This window comes from Cucurbita pepo, chromosome 1 (assembly GCF_057944985.1).
Source record: "Cucurbita pepo subsp. pepo isolate OVF chromosome 1, ASM5794498v1, whole genome shotgun sequence".
Taxonomy (NCBI): Eukaryota; Viridiplantae; Streptophyta; class Magnoliopsida; order Cucurbitales; family Cucurbitaceae; genus Cucurbita; species Cucurbita pepo.
In genome coordinates this window covers 630,745-650,602 of record NC_141798.1, presented here as the reverse complement: position 1 = coordinate 650,602, position 19,858 = coordinate 630,745, and the positions used below count along the sequence as shown (strand labels likewise).

General features: G+C 35.4%; 4 protein-coding genes and 1 non-coding gene across 6 annotated transcripts; 1 reads left to right on the top strand and 4 right to left on the bottom strand.

Moving 5' to 3' along the window:
* Nucleotides 1-582: 582 nt before the first annotated feature.
* On the bottom strand, nucleotides 583-5,335 carry LOC111803072 (eukaryotic translation initiation factor 2 subunit alpha homolog). Its single transcript, XM_023687339.2, has 7 exons — nucleotides 4,808-5,335; nucleotides 2,743-2,799; nucleotides 2,566-2,652; nucleotides 2,344-2,490; nucleotides 2,139-2,243; nucleotides 1,066-1,164; nucleotides 583-977 (listed from the first exon to the last, which is right to left on the bottom strand). The coding sequence occupies exons 1-7, from the start codon at nucleotides 5,189-5,191 to the stop codon at nucleotides 822-824; spliced, it is 1,035 nt and encodes a 344-aa protein (XP_023543107.2). The 5' UTR covers nucleotides 5,192-5,335; the 3' UTR covers nucleotides 583-821.
* A 211-nt stretch (nucleotides 5,336-5,546) lies between these two features.
* On the bottom strand, nucleotides 5,547-5,628 carry TRNAS-CGA (transfer RNA serine (anticodon CGA)). Its single transcript has one exon. It is a non-coding gene; the product is annotated as a tRNA-Ser (tRNA).
* Nucleotides 5,629-6,330: 702 nt separating this feature from the next.
* LOC111802997 (uncharacterized) lies at nucleotides 6,331-13,185 on the bottom strand. Of its 2 annotated transcripts, XM_023687272.2 has the most exons (12): nucleotides 12,987-13,185; nucleotides 12,134-12,215; nucleotides 11,347-11,640; nucleotides 11,033-11,191; nucleotides 10,047-10,187; nucleotides 9,449-9,505; nucleotides 7,978-8,116; nucleotides 7,431-7,535; nucleotides 7,154-7,344; nucleotides 6,834-6,875; nucleotides 6,619-6,706; nucleotides 6,331-6,475 (listed from the first exon to the last, which is right to left on the bottom strand). In XM_023687272.2, the coding sequence occupies exons 1-12, from the start codon at nucleotides 13,082-13,084 to the stop codon at nucleotides 6,450-6,452; spliced, it is 1,422 nt and encodes a 473-aa protein (XP_023543040.2). In that variant the 5' UTR covers nucleotides 13,085-13,185; the 3' UTR covers nucleotides 6,331-6,449. The 2 variants fall into 2 exon arrangements, with proteins under 2 accessions (XP_023543040.2, XP_023543039.2); XM_023687271.2 differs by having other exon boundaries at nucleotides 6,331-6,706.
* Nucleotides 13,186-14,143: 958 nt separating this feature from the next.
* LOC111803090 (small ribosomal subunit protein eS4x) lies at nucleotides 14,144-16,557 on the top strand. Its single transcript, XM_023687363.2, has 5 exons — nucleotides 14,144-14,305; nucleotides 14,914-14,991; nucleotides 15,093-15,273; nucleotides 15,730-15,827; nucleotides 15,929-16,557. Exons 1-5 carry the CDS (start codon nucleotides 14,303-14,305, stop codon nucleotides 16,361-16,363), a joined length of 795 nt encoding a protein of 264 aa, XP_023543131.2. The 5' UTR covers nucleotides 14,144-14,302; the 3' UTR covers nucleotides 16,364-16,557.
* A 1,338-nt stretch (nucleotides 16,558-17,895) lies between these two features.
* LOC111803078 (ferritin-3, chloroplastic) lies at nucleotides 17,896-19,737 on the bottom strand. The gene is made up of 8 exons (XM_023687352.2): nucleotides 19,332-19,737; nucleotides 18,950-19,033; nucleotides 18,799-18,859; nucleotides 18,638-18,725; nucleotides 18,501-18,562; nucleotides 18,346-18,411; nucleotides 18,209-18,272; nucleotides 17,896-18,118 (listed from the first exon to the last, which is right to left on the bottom strand). The coding sequence occupies exons 1-8, from the start codon at nucleotides 19,628-19,630 to the stop codon at nucleotides 18,081-18,083; spliced, it is 762 nt and encodes a 253-aa protein (XP_023543120.2). The 5' UTR covers nucleotides 19,631-19,737; the 3' UTR covers nucleotides 17,896-18,080.
* Between the last annotated feature and the right edge of the window lie 121 nt (nucleotides 19,738-19,858).

Below are 19,858 nucleotides of genomic sequence, written 5' to 3'. Positions count from 1 at the left end.
TTATTCAAACATTTGTTATTTAAATGTTGGAAAATTACTTAAAAGTAAAAAATATTTGTTATAATTCAAAAATAATTTGTTATTTAAATGTTCGAAAATTACTTTAGAGTAAAAAATATTTGTTATAATTCAAAAATAATTTGTTATTTAAATGTTCGGAAATTACTTTATAGAGTAAAAAATATTTGTTAAAATGTTAAACGTGCATTATTTTAAGCATATAAGCCACCACCACGTCATTTCTAATTATTGTCACGCCAATTTTGACTTTTTAAAATTTGCAAAATTTGGGCTTATTTTTCACCCTTCTTAATAATATTTTTCATCTTATTTTAAGCAGAAGTAAAAATTAAAAACTTAGCAACAAAATGAAGAAACTTATGATAAAAATCAATTTAATTCCATATTTTTATTGAATTTATTCAAATTTCCAAAAACTACCTATAATGAAAACATATATCTAAATTAATAAGAATACCCCTTAACTTTATAAATATAACTAGAAAAATAAAATGTGTGTCTAAAACGGTCAAAATCAAAATCAAAATCAAAATCAAAATCATTTGAATGTTGAACAAAGACTTCCACAAAGCTTAATCATTGAATATCAAGAAAAAGCATTAAATAAGAGCAATACACAGACTTCCCAATTTACCCAATTGTAATAACTCAAGTATTATAGGTGTCTTACCTCACAAAAAAAGGGGATTTTTCTCAAAATTGTGTCAATCTCTAGGTAAAGTGGCAAGAAAGAATTGAACAGCTCTCAGAACTACAGACCTTCTTCAACTTACAAGGGCAAATGATTCCTGCAACTATCTTTACTCAGTGATCCCAGAACCTGCCTTTTCGACATCGACTTCTCCCATTCCCGTGTCTTCCTCTTCCTCACTATCCTCATCGCCACTGATCTCTTCGTTGTCTTGTCGTAGCTTCGCCATGTGCTCAGCAAGTAATTTGTCGTCTCTTTCACTCACCTACAATAGTAATTGGACAAGATTGGATGTCAGCTGATGAGAAGGATGTAATCATTAATATTAGATATGAACAGATGTTGAGACTCACCGCTCTAGGTGCCTCCTTCACTACAAGCTTTCCCTTGTGATGCTCGATTGCCTCCGTGCAGGCAGTGATTGCTTTTTCAAGAACAGTGATTCCTTGCTCCTATTCAACACAAAATAACAAATGAATAACTTAAACAAAGCTGCCAATCGAAAAATGTAAAATAGTCGAAAACAATTTAAACACGTCAAGTGGTGGCATATGTAGTCATCAGTATTCCAGATATATGGTTCTTATCTCCGTTGCAGAAAAGAGATCCCTTCCCCCCGCTCTGATTGATTGAACTTTAGTAAACGAGGCTGACAGAACCAGAAGGGTCCCTTGTTTCAAAGAGAGGAGGCGAAAATTTGGTATTTGGATATTATTTGCATCAACGGAGAATGAATCTTGAGGATCAGAGAAAGAGAAAGAAGGAATCGAGAAGGAGAAAGAATCCATAGGTTCCGGCCGCGCCTAGGAGGGCAGCGCGGGGACGCAGAGGAGCAATCTTACCTCGGTCAATCAGTCAAAGGTGTAGGTCAGGCAGAGAATAGGGGTTCCGGTTCAATAGTTCAGGTAATCTCGGGGAAGGAGAAAGAAGAAAAAGAAGAAATAGGGTCAGAGAAAGAGTTTACAAGCAATAATACCTTCAATCTTAAAGACTCGAGACCAATCATCTTACTCTCATCGCCAAGCTCATCCCAAAAGAAGAAAGGGGAAGAGACACTTTTTGGTTGGAGACGAAAGAAATTAAGAAGTCACCAAATTAAAGAATATTAAGAACATCTCGAGCTTTTTTTCTTTTCAAACAACCAAGGTGTTTGAGAGTTCACTCCTTGCATTATGCTCATAGCTCACATCCACTAAATGCTAGAGAAAAGCTTGCCTACCCCCATATCAGTTCATAAGCCAACAAGCTTTTTTAAGTGATTAAATTTAGAAAATCCAGATTCTTAAAGAGTACATATCACCAGAGATGAATATATATATAGATGTTCAGGAGATTGATAGTTGGAAAATTCTTTGTATCTCAAATTGCAAATATCTCCATGAATAACAGACAACAATTCATCACATCATGGGAGGACTGTACTAACCTTGTCAAGTGTCTGGGTCGTAAGAACATAGAGTGGAGGAGCAACCAATTTAATCTTAACAGGACAATCATCATTCCCAGCGGCCTCAGCTTTCCGCATTGCTTCCTGCAAATTTAGACAAGTCCGTGTTTACATTTTTCACGAAAGAACTTCAACAAGGAAAACAAATAAAAATCAGAGAAGGTAAAAGTAGTCAAACAAAGACCTTAATGTGAAGAACACCGTCAAACTGGAAACACTTCATCTCAATATCAGCCCGAACCTTCAGGGGTTGAGGAGTCATTCTTCTTCTAATATTTTTTATTAGCGCATCTTTTACATCCTCAGACATTGCGGGAACTACCTTAGTTACCTAAAATACAAGACTAAGTTAGAATGTAATCCAAACTTAGAGAATAGCACCTCAATTTTCTTGGACCAATGCTACCTCTTGCCCATCAGGACCAGCTTCCTTGACTTCACGGGTGAGAGAATTCAACACTGTATCAGGATCAGTTACAATAACCTTGAATGCCTGCACAAAAGATAATTCAATTCCAGTTCAAGCCCCTAAATTCTTCCAGAAGATAAATTGTTCTCTTAGCACACAAACCAAAAAACATACCTCAAAAGCATGACCATATTTCCGGTATAGAGGCCAGCCAACATGGATATACAGGTCCTATAAGAAGAATGAAATCACCTTAATATAATAATTTAGCATTTTGACAACCTTGCTTTAATACAACAGAATATTAAGGCTTTGGAAGATCTTCACATAAAGAAGCATTTTGCATCTTTTTTTTTTTTTTTCCGGAGCTTGTGTGCATGAGAGGAGGGGGGGGGGGGGGGGGGGGGGGGGGGGGGGGACAGATTCTGGAACACGCACAAATCATTTTTTTTTTCTAGAATAGATCATTATTAGCAATTAATGTCGAACTAATATATAGCTAAAACAAACCAAGGGTTAAAGGCCATATCACAATTAACGAGGTACTTCCTTTCACTGTTTCATCAAACTCTAGGTTCCTTAAGGGGGAATGGATGAAATAACTCAAAAAGATACAATACATAGGAGACAATAAAGTGTGCTCGAGGTTTCCAAGGCGCAATGTACAAAGTGCAGACCAAAATGTTGAGCTACTTGATCATTAGGAGACGAGTACATATGCATCACGCAGCAAAACTAAGTGATTTAGTTTACATAAATAGAAGTTAATATAGATCAATGAATCAAAAAGAGAATTAAGCCATAAATAAAGAAATATTAATATCAATACTTAACATATCAATATTCGATACATCACAATCTATAGTTTCTTGAACTTAATATATCAATATTTAATAAATCACAATGTATAGTTTCTTAAACTTATTCTATTCAATCAAAAGAGAGAATTGGAAAGATGGATGCAAGGAGAGACTTAAAACCTATTGGTTTTTCTGTTTAAGGGATGAAAACGAATTCTTTGAGGGAATCAAAAGAAGAAACATTAACATACGAAGAAAGGAGAATTTTGTTAAATTAAGAAGGAAAGTACAACCCCTTTTGCTAGTGGCATTTTTATTTTTATTTTTGGATTTAAAGGCTTTCAAGGCTTACAACTTCAGATAGGGCTCAAAATTTAAATCTCAAGGCGTTCGAGGACTAACACCTACATGAGAATGCACTCAAACAAAGTCATTGTGGCATGTGATTCAAAGAATTTTTATATAAACTTAATGTATATTCTTCAAGATATAAAAGTCCAAATATGAACAAGAGCTGTGGTTATTTGGCCTTTTACTAACTTTACAACTAATACCTAATAAAGTACAAAAAATAAAAATTAAAGAAAAGGTTAATCCTATCAATGATAATAATGATGATGAGAATGACCTTTACAACATGATGGATGTGTTTACTAGTGCATGGCTTACATTTTTACAATTTTTATCATTATTATTATTATTTGTATTTACATCAATGCATACACCACATAGACCTTCAAGTCTTATGCCTCCCCTTCTAAAACAAAGCCTCGAAGCCACCTTAGGAAACTAGTGATGAGTGTCCTGAATTTAAACCCAAGAAAATGGTGATTGCCATTTTCCATGAACTTGGTGATCAAAGTGTGCCCCATTGCACAAGGAATATGCATTTGCTCACCCCTCACTCATCACCGTGTGCTTGAATTCATCGCAGAAACATTGAATAACACAATCTTGGCTAGTTTTAAGCCCTTCACCAATTGTTAAATACCTGCCCCTTTGATCCAATGTTGTTAATCCAAAGGAGCCAAATCCAACTCTCTTCGTACACTAAGGAACTTTTTTCTACATATCTATGTATCGAGTAGTCAACTTAGGCACGCCCCACTAATTAACCACAAGAAACTATTATATTTGGTGGTTGTCAAGAAACACGCAGAATTTTTTAAGTCAAAGGCGACCACTGGCCACCATAGTTTTGAACCACAGCCTAGGAGAACTTCACCTTCCCTTTCCCTACTCCAATAATCACTAGGTCAATTCAGAGTGCTTACACGTATAATATTAGTTAACTCAAACAAAAAGAATACACGAAAACAAATTCAAACATCACCCAAGAAAATAAAACTTCAACAAACTCCTAAAACAGCCATCAAAGCAATACAGCCAATAATGAGAAAAAGAGCCAGCAAAAAGAAAGCCAGAAAACGAGAAACTACCTCCAAATCAATATTTTCAGTCTCAGCAACATGGCGCATTATAGAGTGAACAAGCTTGCTCTTGTTATACCTCTCCTCACATGCCTGAATATCCTCCTCAGAAACCCTCCTCTTACTCAAATCAATGTACCCCTTCTCCTTATCGACCCTGAGGACCATGACGGGCTCGATTCGACCGACCCTAATTAAGCTGCTGACACTACGAATACGACGGCGAGAGAGCTCGGAGAAGAGAATCATACCCTCGATGTTGTTGTACTCAAGAAGAGAGACGTAAGCGCCCATGTCAGCAATGTTCTTGACCTGGATCATGACGGCCATGTCGACCTCGGGGTACTTGGCTTCGTACATCCGACACTCGAGATTAGGGGAATGGGAAGCCATTGAAGAGAGTATTTCAGAGAATTGAAGGATTCTGTGAAGAAGGGTTTAAGAGAAGAAATGGGGTTTTCTTTTGGGGGAATTTAGGGCTAATTGTTAGAGAGAGAGAGAGAGAGAGAGAGAGGGAGTTTGATGTAGAAGATAGAGAATTTCAGACAATCGAATTGAGGCTTCGTTTTTATGGGTGGGGAGATAATGGGAAAAATGAGAAATTGAGGGGTTTAAATGAAAATAATGAAAGAAAGAGGGGGTGGGGGGTGAAAATGAAAATAATGAAAGAAAGAGGGGGTGGGGGGTGAAAGAAAGCGTGGATCTGACGCAACAAGCAAATGAAGAGAGATTAAAAAAATAACAAAAGCGTCGACAGCAGGATTCGAACCTGCGCAGGCAAAGCCCAACAGATTTCGAGTCTGTCTCCTTAACCACTCGGACATATCGACGGAATTGAGAAACCGAAGACTAGTTTATTTATATATTTCTAATTGAAAAACAAGCAGAACGCTTGAATTTTTGAAGTAAATTAATTAATCACCAGGTCTTTAAAAAAAAGGTTTTAATTACCTCATTTTACTTAAATCAATTAAATTTAAGTATATATTTTACACTTTTTATTTACAACCATTTTTTTTAATTTTAATTGATTGAATCGTATTATTTTTGCTAATTAGAAAAATTATTTGTTGCAAATCAATTTAATTTATAGGTGCCGCTAAGAAAGTTATGAATTAAGCTTTTGCACGACTAACTAGGTTCTTTATTTAATTTAAATGATTTCTTTAGGTTCTTTATTTGATTTAAATCAGTTCTTTATTTAATTTAAATGATTTCTTTAGGTTCTTTTATTTGATTTAAATGATTTCAGAAGCTTAGGGTCGAAGTGCTTTCTTTATTTTGTTTTCTTTATTTTGTTGAGATATGCAAAAATTGACAAAGTCTCTCTTCATTACTATAACATAGTTATTTTAATGACAGATATTTTAAAAGAGTTTGGACAATTATGGTAAAAGAATGAACAAGCTCAATTCTTTCTTAGAATATACATACAGATTACGTATTGTAAAGAATAACCTAATCTTGTATAATTTAGGAGTACAGAAGGTGAAGCACGTGCCTTGTGTGGTAAAACAAAACATCCAAGCAAATGCCAAATGCTCAATGTTGAGTCTAAATCTTTGAATCAAAGACGTGTGAAACAGATGCAAGCTCAAGATCCAGATAAAATGAAACTCGAAATTAGCACGGAAAACGAGTAAACTCCTGCCTACAAGTAAAACCTGGGTTTGGTGCCTGTTGATTATATGCACATTAAGAAAACAATGTCAAGGACAAAGATGTATAATTAGTAAGCACCATCTATTACAATTCAACTTTTCGGGGTTGTTTATCGTCATTGCGTGGCCCGAAGAGCCAACGGAACAGTGAGAACTTACTCGTTTCAGGCTCCGACGCAGGTTCTTCAAGATTTGCAGCGCACAATGTGTTGAAATCATGCTTGAGATGAGGAGCTACAATTTTCTCCTGGAAAGAGAGGAAAAGTTTTAGGATCTATTCTTGCAATTATGTGTGCCCTGTACATTATTTCATCTAAAAGCTCGGTTTCTTAATATATATATGGTGTGTGCGTGCGTGGATGTGGTAATTTTACCTTGAAGTCTTTGAAGGAGCAAAAATCCGAACCATCACAACCCTATTCAAGCAAATACAAAAGATTAGTAAGAATTGTAATATGAACAAGGTAATAGGTCAGCTCGAGAAGTGAACTAAAGGAAACTTTGAGATGAAAATCCACAATTCGCCATCGGGAATTGAACGATCAATGAATGTAGATCTTGTGAAACTAGCAGTAGTAACATTTAATTTTAGACATTTTATGCATTGGTGACAAAAGAGTGGAAACTTTATGGAAGTTCAAACATGAGCTAAAAATAAGAAATGGGTTGCCTTAGGAATGGAGAGGATGCTTACCGGCATTGCTATGGGTTCTTCATTATGCAAAACTCGCACGAAGTACTGATCCGACGAGTTAGCAGGGCAGTTATAGAGAACAAGCATGTTATTCCCAGCAAAAGGTGCAACAGCGCTCCCCTTCCATATTCTACTAGCTGGAGGCCGTGGAGGAAGTTCCAAAGGCTGCTCCCTTTGTATTTTTCTGAAATCTGTTATATTCAGGTAACAAAATTTCAAAACTAAGAAAGGGACTGCCACAGACACGCATAATTTACAAGTTATTAAAAGCACTTACCAGGTCCTTCGAGGAAGAGCCCGAGCAAACATGTGAATGGAAGCACAGTTTCGGCATGAGCAAAACGAAGTCTTGCCTTCTCGTAGCTGCCAGGAACTTGCTTTTCTACCAGTACAGAACATGAAAAACTTAGAAACAAAGATAGATAAGAACACTACTTTATAACTTCCAACATTGGTCATTCAGAATTTCCATTGGAAAAAGAAATGGGAACTTGATTATTAAAAAGAAATTGTAGGGTATTTTGTTTGGGATGAAAAACTGAACTTTAATTGAGATAAATGAATGAAAAAAAGGGCATACAAAAAAACCCACCAGAAAAAGCCGACACAACTATACAGAAGAAGAAACCTAGCAGACCATTACAAAAGTCTTTTGAAATGACCGCAGAAACTAAGCCATTAAGCCTAACACTCGGACCATACCTCCTCCCAAGATGTCAGAATAGAACTCAGTGATCTGACACGAAAATTTATAGCTAAAAGAAAATGTACAAAGGTATGGGGAGTGTGAACAATAAAATAAAGCAGCAGATGTATAAATATACCTTCTTTGGCCTTGATAGCTTGCTCCATGGATTGAACAATATCTGCCAACAAAGGAACTCCCATTTTATAGTTTAATGAATTACCATAACCCTTCAATATAAACACCTCCACATCATCCGTCCACTCCAACAAAGCAACCTGAGCACGTAGAAAAAGATTGCAAGCTGAGAATCATGAAATGCAGAACCACCAAACATTATAACTGCAGCATGCTAAGCTAAACCCAAAATAATTCAACAAAAGATTCTTTTATGAGTAGATTAGAAAGAACTGGAAAATCTGGTTGGATTAATAGAAAAATATTCCCTGGTGCAAGCTAAGCTCACATACGAGCTCACTGGCTATTGAAGAAGGACACCACACTCCTGGTGTACTGCTTTCCTAGTTGTTAGAAAAGCAGTATGCTGGTTTTGTTGGCAATAACATTTAAAAGCTTCAATTTCAATGAAGTTAATTTGTTATACTGTCTTTAGATGAATATTTAAATTCTCTTTGTTTTAATGGTTTAATTTGAATTTGATATCAATGTTTAAATATTTCTTGTAGTTCTTTGAAACGCAGGTTACTTCAAATTCATATGAGGTCAGAATAATTTTTTAAAATAATTTTGTTTATGAAGGATTTTGGTCTGTCTTTCACATGTTTTCTGAATTGCACAGTTTTTACCTTTTCAATTGTGTATAATTCCTAATTTGATCAATTTGACACTTTGTTTGGACTTCTATCCTGAAATCTCATAAAATCACTCCTACAACACTCATAACGTTCATAGTGTTCTTAACTTCCATCTTAATTGGAGCATAAATCTTGTGATAATAACTGTCATATTATGTTATTACAACCATGATTGTTTTCCTGGATGCCAAATTGAACTCATCAAGGAATTTAGACATTCGTATGAGATCTTATGCAAGTCTTATTCTCCTTGAAATAACCCCATAACCTAGCACTTTGACGGTGAAACTTTCAAGCTACATAGACTTTCTTTTAGCATCACTCTACGAGCGCTATTGGGATGTTTTTAAATTTAGTCTTGGAAGAAGACTAAACACTCCAAAGAATTCAGTAGACAGTCGACACATAAGGAGCTCATCCAAAAGGAAGGGTGGCAATGAAAAACATTTGGTTGTGTTGTGAATTTTAATTTCTAAACGTGACCCATGGATGTAGCTTCACAGAAATAGAGCCACGTTAAAACATCTCATCGGCCATTTCTTTTCTCTCAACCCTTAAGTTTGAGCCAACTGCAAGCCTTTCAGATTTGAATGAAGGAAACTAGAATACATAAATACGTACTCAGATTTTCTGTTCCTTCTAGTAAAGCTTAATTTTGGCAGCTATATGCATAAGGAAGTGCGAAGTAATAAGCTAAGCCTCCTCGTCAGGTATGAGTCTTTAAAATACATTTGAAACCAATCCTACTATTGGTATGACAGTAGATAAATCCCATTGAGATAATAATTCAAATACCTCGGAAGGGCTGAACAGTCCACAAGCTTGATCCGTTATGTCCAATAAGGATGCCTCCTGCAAATGATAGAAGAGAGTAAAAAAATTAACATTAGAGTAAAAACAAAAATGTATTACATTAAAAATAATTGTAGAGCTACAAAAGGACAAGGGGTTCTCTTAGAGTCATAAACTTATTTTTTTAAAAAGTGTCCATCTAGAAACTAAGAGAAGACAGAGGGTTGAGGGGAGAATAACTGAAGACCTGACATTTCTTCACAAACAATAAGTGAAAATTTAACCTATTTTCAATATTATCGTAAATTAAAGATTTTCTTGTTACTTTCCAAATACATAAACCAAGAATTAAAAAAATGACCGTAAATTTCAAAATACATTTTTAATAGATAGTCTTGCCAAGGGCTAAACTTTTTTGTAATTCTATGTAGTTCAAATTGCATGTTTAGAATCCAAGATCAGTCTTGCTTGTGGAGTGATTCGAATCTCAAACAAGTTCTTGTCTTGAGATATTCGATCAACAAGGTAATCCGAATCGATCCTGAATATTTTACAAGGGGACTTTAACTTCCTGTGTTTAAGTGCATTTGTGAAGAATCACCTGCTTACAGAGAAACCAAAGAGATGCAATGTGCTGCCGTGTAAAATTCAGATTATAACGTTCACTGAGTGACTTAGTTATATCATCAAGTACAGGTTCTTTGAGCTTGTCAACAGCAGGTTCCTGATGCTTCCTATAATCCTGCACAGAAAATTGATAGTGATCAGTGACATCAACCAGTCAACAATTAAATATCTATTTTAATACTTTGATGATTTAAAAATAGTTGGCATGCGTGAAAATTGATTAAGTAATGAAAGAGCTAAACGGAAGGGAAGCCTCCAAGGACAATGAGGGTTCAGAAATCCCCTCAAATATCAGTAATGGATAGTCTAAAAAAACAAAAACATTTTGACGTTTGCATCAAAAGCCAGCAGAAAACAACGATGAGTAAAACTTCTCCCCGTTCAACCAAAAGGTCTGTGGTTTCTCTAAAGCCATGTATTCCTCTTAGCAAATCTAGCCAAAAGAGGCTGCCCTCCTTCTTGGAGGGTTGTGCCAGTAGAAGGATATGAAGGTCGGCCAAAGTTTTTCAATGGAGGGGCATAACCCATCCAAAATTGCCAAGAAGAGAACTCCCAGAAAAAAACATGGGAAAGGAACAGTGGACAAAAAGGTGGCCTTGTGATTCTGAGTTTCGCTAGCAAATATGACATCACATGGGTGAGAGATCAATGGCTATTATATATACAGGCAACAGCCTGGTTTATTTTTATTTTATTTTTAATTCATCACCACGTAATCACAAGTTTTAAAGACCTTGAAGAAATAGACAGCATGAAGAAAAACAGCTGAAAATTAGACATTTTAATACGTGTTCAGGAGGGCATAAGTGCTTGAATATCACGCACAAACTGACACATAACAACAACAGAAGTTCAAAACCGTAAACAAGAACATGATTTTAATAATAATAATAATACGCAATCAAAGTTTGGCCAATTTAGACCATATCAAACAGAAGACAATCAAGAATTCACAGTTACCTCGTATCTTTGACAACAATCAAAAAACCTAAGCATGGTATCACTGGCACGGCTCTCGCTGATGACAGAAAAGGCTCGATGATGATCTGATCCAAGGCTTCCTCGCCCACTAAATAGCCCCATACCATATGCCACAGCACTAGCTGACGCTCGAGGAACCTAATTATTTATGGAGGAACGAGAATAAGCATTCTGATTCTAGTTCAAACAATAAATGGAACTCCAAGTCTACAACTTCCCAGTCCAACAATAATTAATGTGAACAATTAAAATTGGAGGTACACAACAAAAACAGTGCCAAAACAGGAAATAACCTGAGTTGCTTTAATGGTATAAACTTCCGGGTGATAATCATCGCTGAACAAGTCAGGGAACATCTTTCTTGTTCGGATTCCAAGATCATACAATTCTTCCTCTCCTTTAGGAATTAATTCTCCACCCTTCACTTTTCCTCTCCAAGGAGATTTCCATAACTTCAACCAGGAAGGAAGTTTATGCAGAGACAACCCATTTTCTACTGCCTCTCTTATAAGCATCTCCAATTGACTTTCCAAGTTGTTCAACTCTCGAATACGTTTTTTGGTTGGAGCACGGGTACCGTGCCTGGCCTGAGAAAGAAAACCATTAAATGTATAAATTCCTTTGGAATATTTAACTTTCAAAGAAATTAAGTCTAATAAAGTCTTGTTATTAGAAAGCAAGAACACAAATTGCAAGTTAAGCATACAAAAAACTCTGTAATAGAATCCCAAGTTATGCTATGAAGTATTAGTAGATTCACTTACACACCAAACAAACATACTTTCTGAAACAAACCACGGCAGGAATTGAATCTTGCATGCATACCTCCCCCTACAATTAACTACTATTATGGTATCATTTGCCATTTGGGTTCATACAAGCAACTTAATACACATTGAACGAATAACAAACTGACACCCTAATCATTCAAGCCTCTCAATAAAATTCTGAAATATAGATCTTTTACTTTAACCTAATGTTTTTATGCTCATGGAAGGAATAATTCCCTATTAAGAAAAAGCATGAAAGATAATTGACCAAATGGTTCTTGGAAACCAACAATTTTGAAATGTAGCTTACCACAAGATTTAAATGAATTGGAACACAACCATCAGGCGCGGGAGCATAGTTACTATCACGAACACCTTTCGAAGCACCATATCTGTCCAGAAATATCAAAATTAGAAGTTATCTTTTACGCTGTGACACTGAAGTTCATGACTATTGAAAACTGCATCACGCTTCCACATAGAACATAAGGCATTGCCTTTTTTTAAACAAACTTTTTGCTTATATTTGAAAAGTTACAAAAATATTAGACACGCGAGCCCCTCTAGGCTGCACGCAAGTTGCTAGCAGCCTAGGAATACAACAATAAATAAAGTTTCCTGAATATCAAACGAGTAAGCCTCTCAAGACAAATCAAAATTGCAGCCTCATTACAAAAAAGCTTTTCAATTACAAATAACCACATTGATTGAATAATTTTTCAAATATCTGGAAAAGGCGATCACTGTTACATATAATGGCAATCTAAAATCTGGTTGCCGGGACTCGTAATCCCTTACGCAACCCGATATATCAAGTTCCTCCACCAAAATCGAGACGTGAAAAAAAAAAAAAAAAAAAAAAAAAAGCATACGTGATAAGGCCATTGACTTTCTTTTCAATGTTCAAGGAACTTTAGCAAAATCTAAAAATGTAAGGAATCAATCTTCCATTTCACTCGTTCAATTAGAAACAGTAATGTCCAAATCCGCTTACAAAAACACATCGAGATCGAAAGATGTTGCTCGTGAAACCAATCATCAATCACTCACATAAATACTTAAATCCACACAAAAACACACACGCACACAGATAGACTGAAAATAAACCAATTTGAACAGCAGAAAAATCGCGAAATGAGTGAGAAAGATGATTGAGAGAGAACCTGGTGACGGTCGATAGATGTTGCTTGATACCGAACGATACTTCTTCGGCTACAGAATTAGTGAACAAGAACAAGAAAAGTAGAAGAAAAACCGCCATTACAGTTTGCTTCGCTCCTGCCGCCTATCCGTGCCCAGAGAATTCAAGAATATATATAATATAACGGAAGGGAAAGCACCGAAAAATTCTCTCCCACCAAATGTGAATTAAAAAAATAAAAAATAAAAAAATAAATACAGAAGGGCTTTTTTTCTGCAAACGCGGCAAGGCACGACCGAAAGTTAATTGGCGCTATGACGTGGCTTCTCACTTAAATGCTTTTTTTTTTATTATTTTATTTGTACAATAAATTAATTTGAATCTTAATCGGGAAGGCTTGTTAGGTCAATTTTATTTTAACAATCAAACAAAACAAGGTTTGATTAGTATACGAATCAAATATTTAATAATTTTATAAAACACTTATAAATTTCAACGAGGTTTGAGCAATAATATAGTTTTTTATTCCTTCTATTAATTCTATATTTGGAATAATAATTGATTATAAAATTAAAGTTGCGCTTAAGAAATTAAAATTTTAGAGGAAACATTAATACAACAAAAACATTATGTAATTGAGTGGATAAAGTAGTATGGGGTGTATAATAGAACCAAACAACCTGAATCAATCCAACCAATATTACAAGGGTTGGGTTGGGTTGGGTTGGGTTAGATATGTGTTACCAAGGTGGGTTGAGTTTCGTTTTATAGGAATCGAGTGGGTCCAAGTTCAATATGTTTAAGCCTAGTTTGACCCAACTCGAAGTAGAAAAATATATTATACAACGTGGCCTTTGTCTAATGTCGTGCCCTATTCACAATGTCGATACTAGCTTACAGCAACAGTGTAGTTAAACCCAACAAATTAATATAAAAAAAAGTATGTATTTAAAGGTATTTATTGACTTTTGGAATAATTTATTTTGTACTTATCATATTAAAGTTTAAAATCTAGTTGAAACTTTGAACCTTTACGTTCAAGTGGGCCTGCCGTAAGCCCAAGCCCAAGAACCCAAACGATGTAGATTCAGTTCTTCCACAAAGCCCAGCCCAAATCTTAATGACATACCAGTTATTGGCCCAAGAACTTTGCCCTAATTTCAGTTCTCTCTCTCTCTCTCTCAAATAACCTCCTTCTTCTCTGTTTGCTTCAAGCTTTCATGTAACATATAGTACCGCCATTGTTCCAACTCCTTTCTTCGCGTCTGCAGAAGCTCTAGCTCACTCCCCGCAGCCGCCAGCAGCAATCTCACTTCCGTCGAACTTCGTTTTGAAAATATGGTCAGTGGATCTCTTTACAAACTCTCTTCTCCTTTGCTTGATATGCTATATCCATTTTCGTTCTAGGTTAAGATGGTCTATACTCTTGTTTCCATCTCCATCTCCATAGTGATTTTTTTGTTTGTTATGTTTGTATCGTTATTAGGTGATTCGATAGAATGCGATTTTTTTTAATGCTATCTGTTTGAGACTTGCGAGCTCTAACCTGTAAAACCACTACAGTAAAGGGTTCGGCTCATTCATCCACGATTCTCGAACTCTCACTCTCAACTGAGTTTCCAGTGTTCTATATGTTCGCATTATTTAGGGTTTTTTTTACTCTTTTTTTGTGAGAATTGTTGTTCATACAGGAATTACGGGCTCAGAGATGTCTATCAACTGCCTACACGAGTTATTTTCGTGATATATTGCTCTAGAGTGTGTGGATGTGTTCTGTTCTGCTACCATCCATCATTTAAATTTAAGTTCACCATTTCATTGAACCCCAAAAACACAATTAGTTTGGTCGTCCCTCAATCCCTATTCATCCGCATATTTTTGTTAACTTTCATTTCGGTGTTCAGAATTGTTAAATTTGCGTATGAAATTAATGTCTATGGTTTTGACAGGCAAGAGGGTTGAAGAAGCATTTGAAGAGGCTCAATGCTCCTAAGCATTGGATGCTCGACAAACTTGGTGGTGCATTTGTGAGTGAAATTTATAGTTCCCGATTCAGTTTACTTTTTCATTTAGCTTCACATTTTGCTTGTTTCTGACATCTAGTTCTACCTTTTAAATACCTTTATAGGCCCCCAAACCTTCGTCTGGACCACATAAATCAAGGGAATGTCTCCCATTGATCCTTATCTTGCGAAACCGATTGAAATATGCTCTCACATACCGTGAGGTCATTGCAATATTGATGCAACGGCATGTATTGGTCGATGGGAAGGTTAGGACAGATAAGACCTATCCTGCTGGTTTCATGGGTATGATGATCTTAAACATTGTATTTTATACCATTGTTTCAGTTTCAATATTTATTGAGCATTTCTCATAGTTCCATTGCTCCCCCTCACCCTCCTAATAACTACTACCCTTATGTTGTTGTATGTCTTTGTTTTCAACTCTTCTCCTTATTCTTGTTAATCAAAGTCAAAAGAACTTTCAATCAATTTTTTTCCCATAAGGAGTATAGTCTGAAACAAACGAGGCGGAGTATAGGGAATGCATCTTCAACTTTTCCAGCCAAATTTCCATTTGCAAACAAGATACTTAACAGTAACCCGATATACAATATGTTCCAATGATTTGATTGTCTACTCTCATCAAAATTATTATCTTAAACACATGGTATTGCTTTGTCTCTTTGTTGCTTAATATGTGATCCGTTTATTATTTTAGATACATTTTAACTATAATGCTTTTGCTTCTTTTTGTTTTAGATGTTGTGTCGATCCCCAAAACAAATGAGAATTTCCGGCTCCTCTATGACACAAAAGGCCGATTCCGTTTGCACTCAATCAGGGACGAGGAGTCTAAGGTTAGTTGCTGTCATTTGCATGGAGCTCTGATCTGTTATTTCTTATGACAATCCTGTTGTATAGAATCTATTTTAGTATGACTCTGATATTGTTTTTGCAGTTTAAGCTCTGCAAAGTTCGCTCAGTGCAATTTGGGCAGAAGGGAATCCCTTATCTGAACACTTACGACGGACGTACAATCCGTTATCCCGACCCCTTGATCAAGGCAAACGACACCATCAAGCTGGACCTCGACTCAAACAAGATCGCTGATTTCATCAAGTTCGATGTCGGAAATGTTGTGATGGTGACCGGTGGAAGAAATCGTGGACGAGTCGGAGTGATTAAAAACAGGGAGAAGCACAAGGGAAGCTTTGAGACTATTCACGTTCAGGATGCAACTGGGCACGAATTTGCCACTAGGCTGTGCAATGTCTTCACCATCGGGAAGGGGACGAAGCCATGGGTATCCCTTCCGAAGGGCAAGGGTATCAAACTATCCATCATTGAAGAGGCCAGGAAGAGGCTTGCCAGCCAAACCGCAGCCACGGCTTAAGAGTTTGAGTATTGTAGTAGTAGTCATGATTTGAAGACAGTTTTTGTCAAATTTTTGCACTCTTCTTAGTTATTATTATGAGTAAAATAGATCTTAAGACTGTTTAATTCTACTAGAAATGTGATGAACACACTGCTTCTATGATTTTGTTGTTGGAAAACACCGTTATAATATAGACTGAACAATTTTTTTTTTTTTTCCAAGTATCATGTAGTAGGGGTGTACATGGTCCGGGTTGGGAGGTTTTTTTTTATCCAACCCAAAAGTTCGGGTTGGTCGAATTGGTAACCCAACCCGACTTAAAAATTTTCACAACCCAACCCTCTATTTTCGTTGGGTTGGGTTCTGGCTAACTTTGTTTTAAGTTTTTTTAATTTTATTTATTTATTTATAATTCATACTATACAAAATATTAAAAGTTACTAACACAAATCAATTAAGTTCACCAACACAAATCAATTTATTATTAAAAATCAAATTCATCAATAAAAAAAGAAATAGATAGATTATGAAATTAAAAAATGATAAAAATAAACTATTTATGAAATTAAAAAATCATAAAAATAAACTATTCATAACAAAAAAAAAAAGTAAGAACAAATTATAAAATTAAAAAATATAAATAGATTAAAATAAAATTTATAGATAATATGAAATATCAAATCATATTAAATAATCTATCATAAATAATATTTTTAAATTAAAAAATAATATAAAATATTAAATTATATTAAATAACCTATCATAAATAATATTTTTAAATTAAAAAAATAATATGAAATATTAAATCATATTAAATAATCTATCATAAATAATATTTTTAAATTAAAATAAAACTCATTAGAGATTTGTTTGTTCTTGAGAATGATTTGTTTGTTTATTCCTATTATAAATATAATATAAAATGAATAAATCGATATTTGTTAATTTATTCGAACAATATGTTTAAAAATAAAATGAAATATTGAAGTTTTTTTTTTTTTTTTGTTAATTTATTTACCGTTAATGTGAATAAAAAATAATATAAAATATTAAAATAATTTTTTATATTTAAATGAAACTAAAAATACTAAAAAACTCAAATTGCCACCTGACAAACTAGATATAAACAAATTATCAACGTTATTTATAAGTTTACTCAATTTCGGATTTTTTATCTTATGAACCAAAAACCGAACCAAGACACTCTAGGTCCAGAAAAAGTAACCCAACCAAGAGACTAATCCAACCCAACCCAACCCCTATAATTCGGGTTGGGTTGGTCCAGGTTGTCGAGTTAGATGTACACCCATATCATGTAGTCTGTCAAATTTATCCATTTTTCTAATATTCGGGTTGGGTTGGTCCGGGTTGTCGGGTTAGATACACCCCTATAATGTAGTCGGTCAAATCTCCATTTTTCTAGTATTATTATTTTATATTTCTTTTAGGAATTTTTTTTCATGAAGTATCTCCTTTTGTTTCATAGGAAACAAAAATAAATAGGATAATAATATTGTTATTTTTAATTTTTATTTTTAAATTCAACCGGAGGGATAAATGTTCAATCTATTAAGATAAAACATTTGAAACAAAAATAACAAAGAAACACAAATTTGTAACACCTAATATCATATCCATAGCACAGCACAGAACTGAACTATTTTATTTTCATATTTCACTAAACTTAACTCTATGCAGCCCCTACCAAACCAGCACCATTGTTGACTTCCCATCCTCATGCATGGAGGAACATCTGATCGAAGTGCCAAACTCCTGAAAATGTTTTCATTCATATGGGTTAGGATCGACAATCTATTCCGATCAATGTAGAACGAGAAAGACGAGCAGGCGGTGTATTCTTACCGTGTCCCTTCCCCACTCTCCTTAGCTGAGCAACATACTCTGAGATTTTCTTGATTGCTTCCACCTACAAAGTTTGAAGAACAATTGTGAATATTTCAGCTCATTTGTGAACAACCATCATCATCAATAATTAATACCTGTTCTACCAAAAACTCGCTTTCGACAAACTCGGTCAGCTGCACGTCTTTATTCTCTTCAGCTACCTAATGACAAAGCAGATGATATCAACACATTTCAAACACTTACGAACTCGGGCAACACGAGGGGTGAGAACGTGAAAGCTAAACTCTACCTTGTGCAAGTGAAGCAGTTTATCATTTGTTAGCTTCTCAAGGGACAAAGCAAGCTCCATTGCTGAAAAGAGAGAATTCATATTATTACAGCCAACCAAATATCACCAAAGAGGAGAAAAAACAAAGCAAAACTAACCATATAAGGCATCTCCTTTTTGCTCATTGTCATATTCAGACAAGGGCTTAATCATACTCTGCAATATTACTCTTCCACCTCGTTTGTTCTAGAAAACAAGTCCAAAATCATTTAAAAAACAGATTCAAAAACCAATATCAACTTCACTCGATCTTATCTACCTGATATTCCATCAATTTTTCAGCATGACCCCTCTCTTCTTCACTTGATTCCTTGAAAAACCTTTGAATAACACCATTTTTCATCTCAGTTTAAGGATAAAAAGATCAAGAAGAAGAATTAACTCAAATGGGATGAGATGTAAAAACTCACTTGGCCAATCCCTTGAGTGCTACATTGTCTCTATCAAAGTAGGCAAACATGGAATGGTATACATATGACACATTGTATTCAACACTGTTATCAAATCATACCTTGTTAGCTACAGAAACATCAAATCAGATAGAAACGGAACAGAAACTCAAATGGGTTCAAATTATCTATCTCACAAAGGCAGATCAGAAAATATGGAAATAATACAGCAGAGAACTATAAAACCAAGCACCCGAATCTCATGAACAGAAGATCATCACCACATAAAGACCCTTTCCAAAAACAGAACAGAAACCACAAAAAACCAACCAAATACGTGAAAACAATACCATCAAGAGAAATCACACGTACAAATCCATCTCAAAAACAGAACCAAACTCACTTGATTTGCTCGTTGATTGCAGCCTCACAGGCATCGCTATACTTCTGGCGAGCAAGAGAGATTTGAGGGGCAGTAGGAATAAGACTCAACTCCTTCTTGACTTCTTCAAATGGCTCGAAAATCACCCCCGTCAATGGCCGAGTGTTGGAACCTCCTTTCGAGGCCGAAATGACCAATCCACCACCATTTCTGGCCGGAGAAAGCTTCAGAATCGAAGAATAAGAAGAAGAAAACAAAGGAACAACATTCTCCCGACGGGAATTAACGACAGAGAAAGCGGAAGGAGCTGGAAGAAGCATGATTGACGAACTGAAAAAGACCAGAAATGAAAACGAAGATTTGATTTGAGGGTTTGAGAGGAGAGTGCGTGTGGTAGAAGAGGATGAGGATGTAGATGGAAGAGGAAAAGAGAGTTGGGGGAGAATATAAAGGAAACGGAAAATGAAGGAAAGCCGTTGGATTAAGAGAAACGTGGACGGCTGAGATTGAGAAGCGGAGACGAGCGCGTGTCAAGCTCATGCCCTGTT

Coding starts and splice junctions, on each gene's coding strand:
- LOC111803078 (XM_023687352.2), bottom strand. CDS start 19,630: ATGCTTCTTCCAGCTCCTTCCGCTTTCTCTGTCGTTAATTCCCGTCGG. Junction 18,726..18,798: donor AAAAATTGATGGAATATCAG/GTAGATAAGATC, acceptor CTTGTTTTCTAG/AACAAACGAGGTGGAAGAGT. Junction 18,119..18,208: donor GAGAGTGGGGAAGGGACACG/GTAAGAATACAC, acceptor AAACATTTTCAG/GAGTTTGGCACTTCGATCAG.
- LOC111802997 (XM_023687271.2), bottom strand. CDS start 13,084: ATGGCGGTTTTTCTTCTACTTTTCTTGTTCTTGTTCACTAATTCTGTA. Junction 8,117..9,448: donor GACTGTTCAGCCCTTCCGAG/GTATTTGAATTA, acceptor CTACGTGCTCAG/GTTGCTTTGTTGGAGTGGAC. Junction 7,345..7,430: donor GCTCTTCCTCGAAGGACCTG/GTAAGTGCTTTT, acceptor TGAATATAACAG/ATTTCAGAAAAATACAAAGG.
- LOC111803090 (XM_023687363.2), top strand. Junction 15,274..15,729: donor CTATCCTGCTGGTTTCATGG/GTATGATGATCT, acceptor TTTTTGTTTTAG/ATGTTGTGTCGATCCCCAAA. Junction 15,828..15,928: donor TCAGGGACGAGGAGTCTAAG/GTTAGTTGCTGT, acceptor TTGTTTTTGCAG/TTTAAGCTCTGCAAAGTTCG.
- LOC111803072 (XM_023687339.2), bottom strand. CDS start 5,191: ATGGCTTCCCATTCCCCTAATCTCGAGTGTCGGATGTACGAAGCCAAG. Junction 2,491..2,565: donor CTGGTCCTGATGGGCAAGAG/GTAGCATTGGTC, acceptor CTTGTATTTTAG/GTAACTAAGGTAGTTCCCGC. Junction 2,244..2,343: donor ACGGTGTTCTTCACATTAAG/GTCTTTGTTTGA, acceptor CTAAATTTGCAG/GAAGCAATGCGGAAAGCTGA.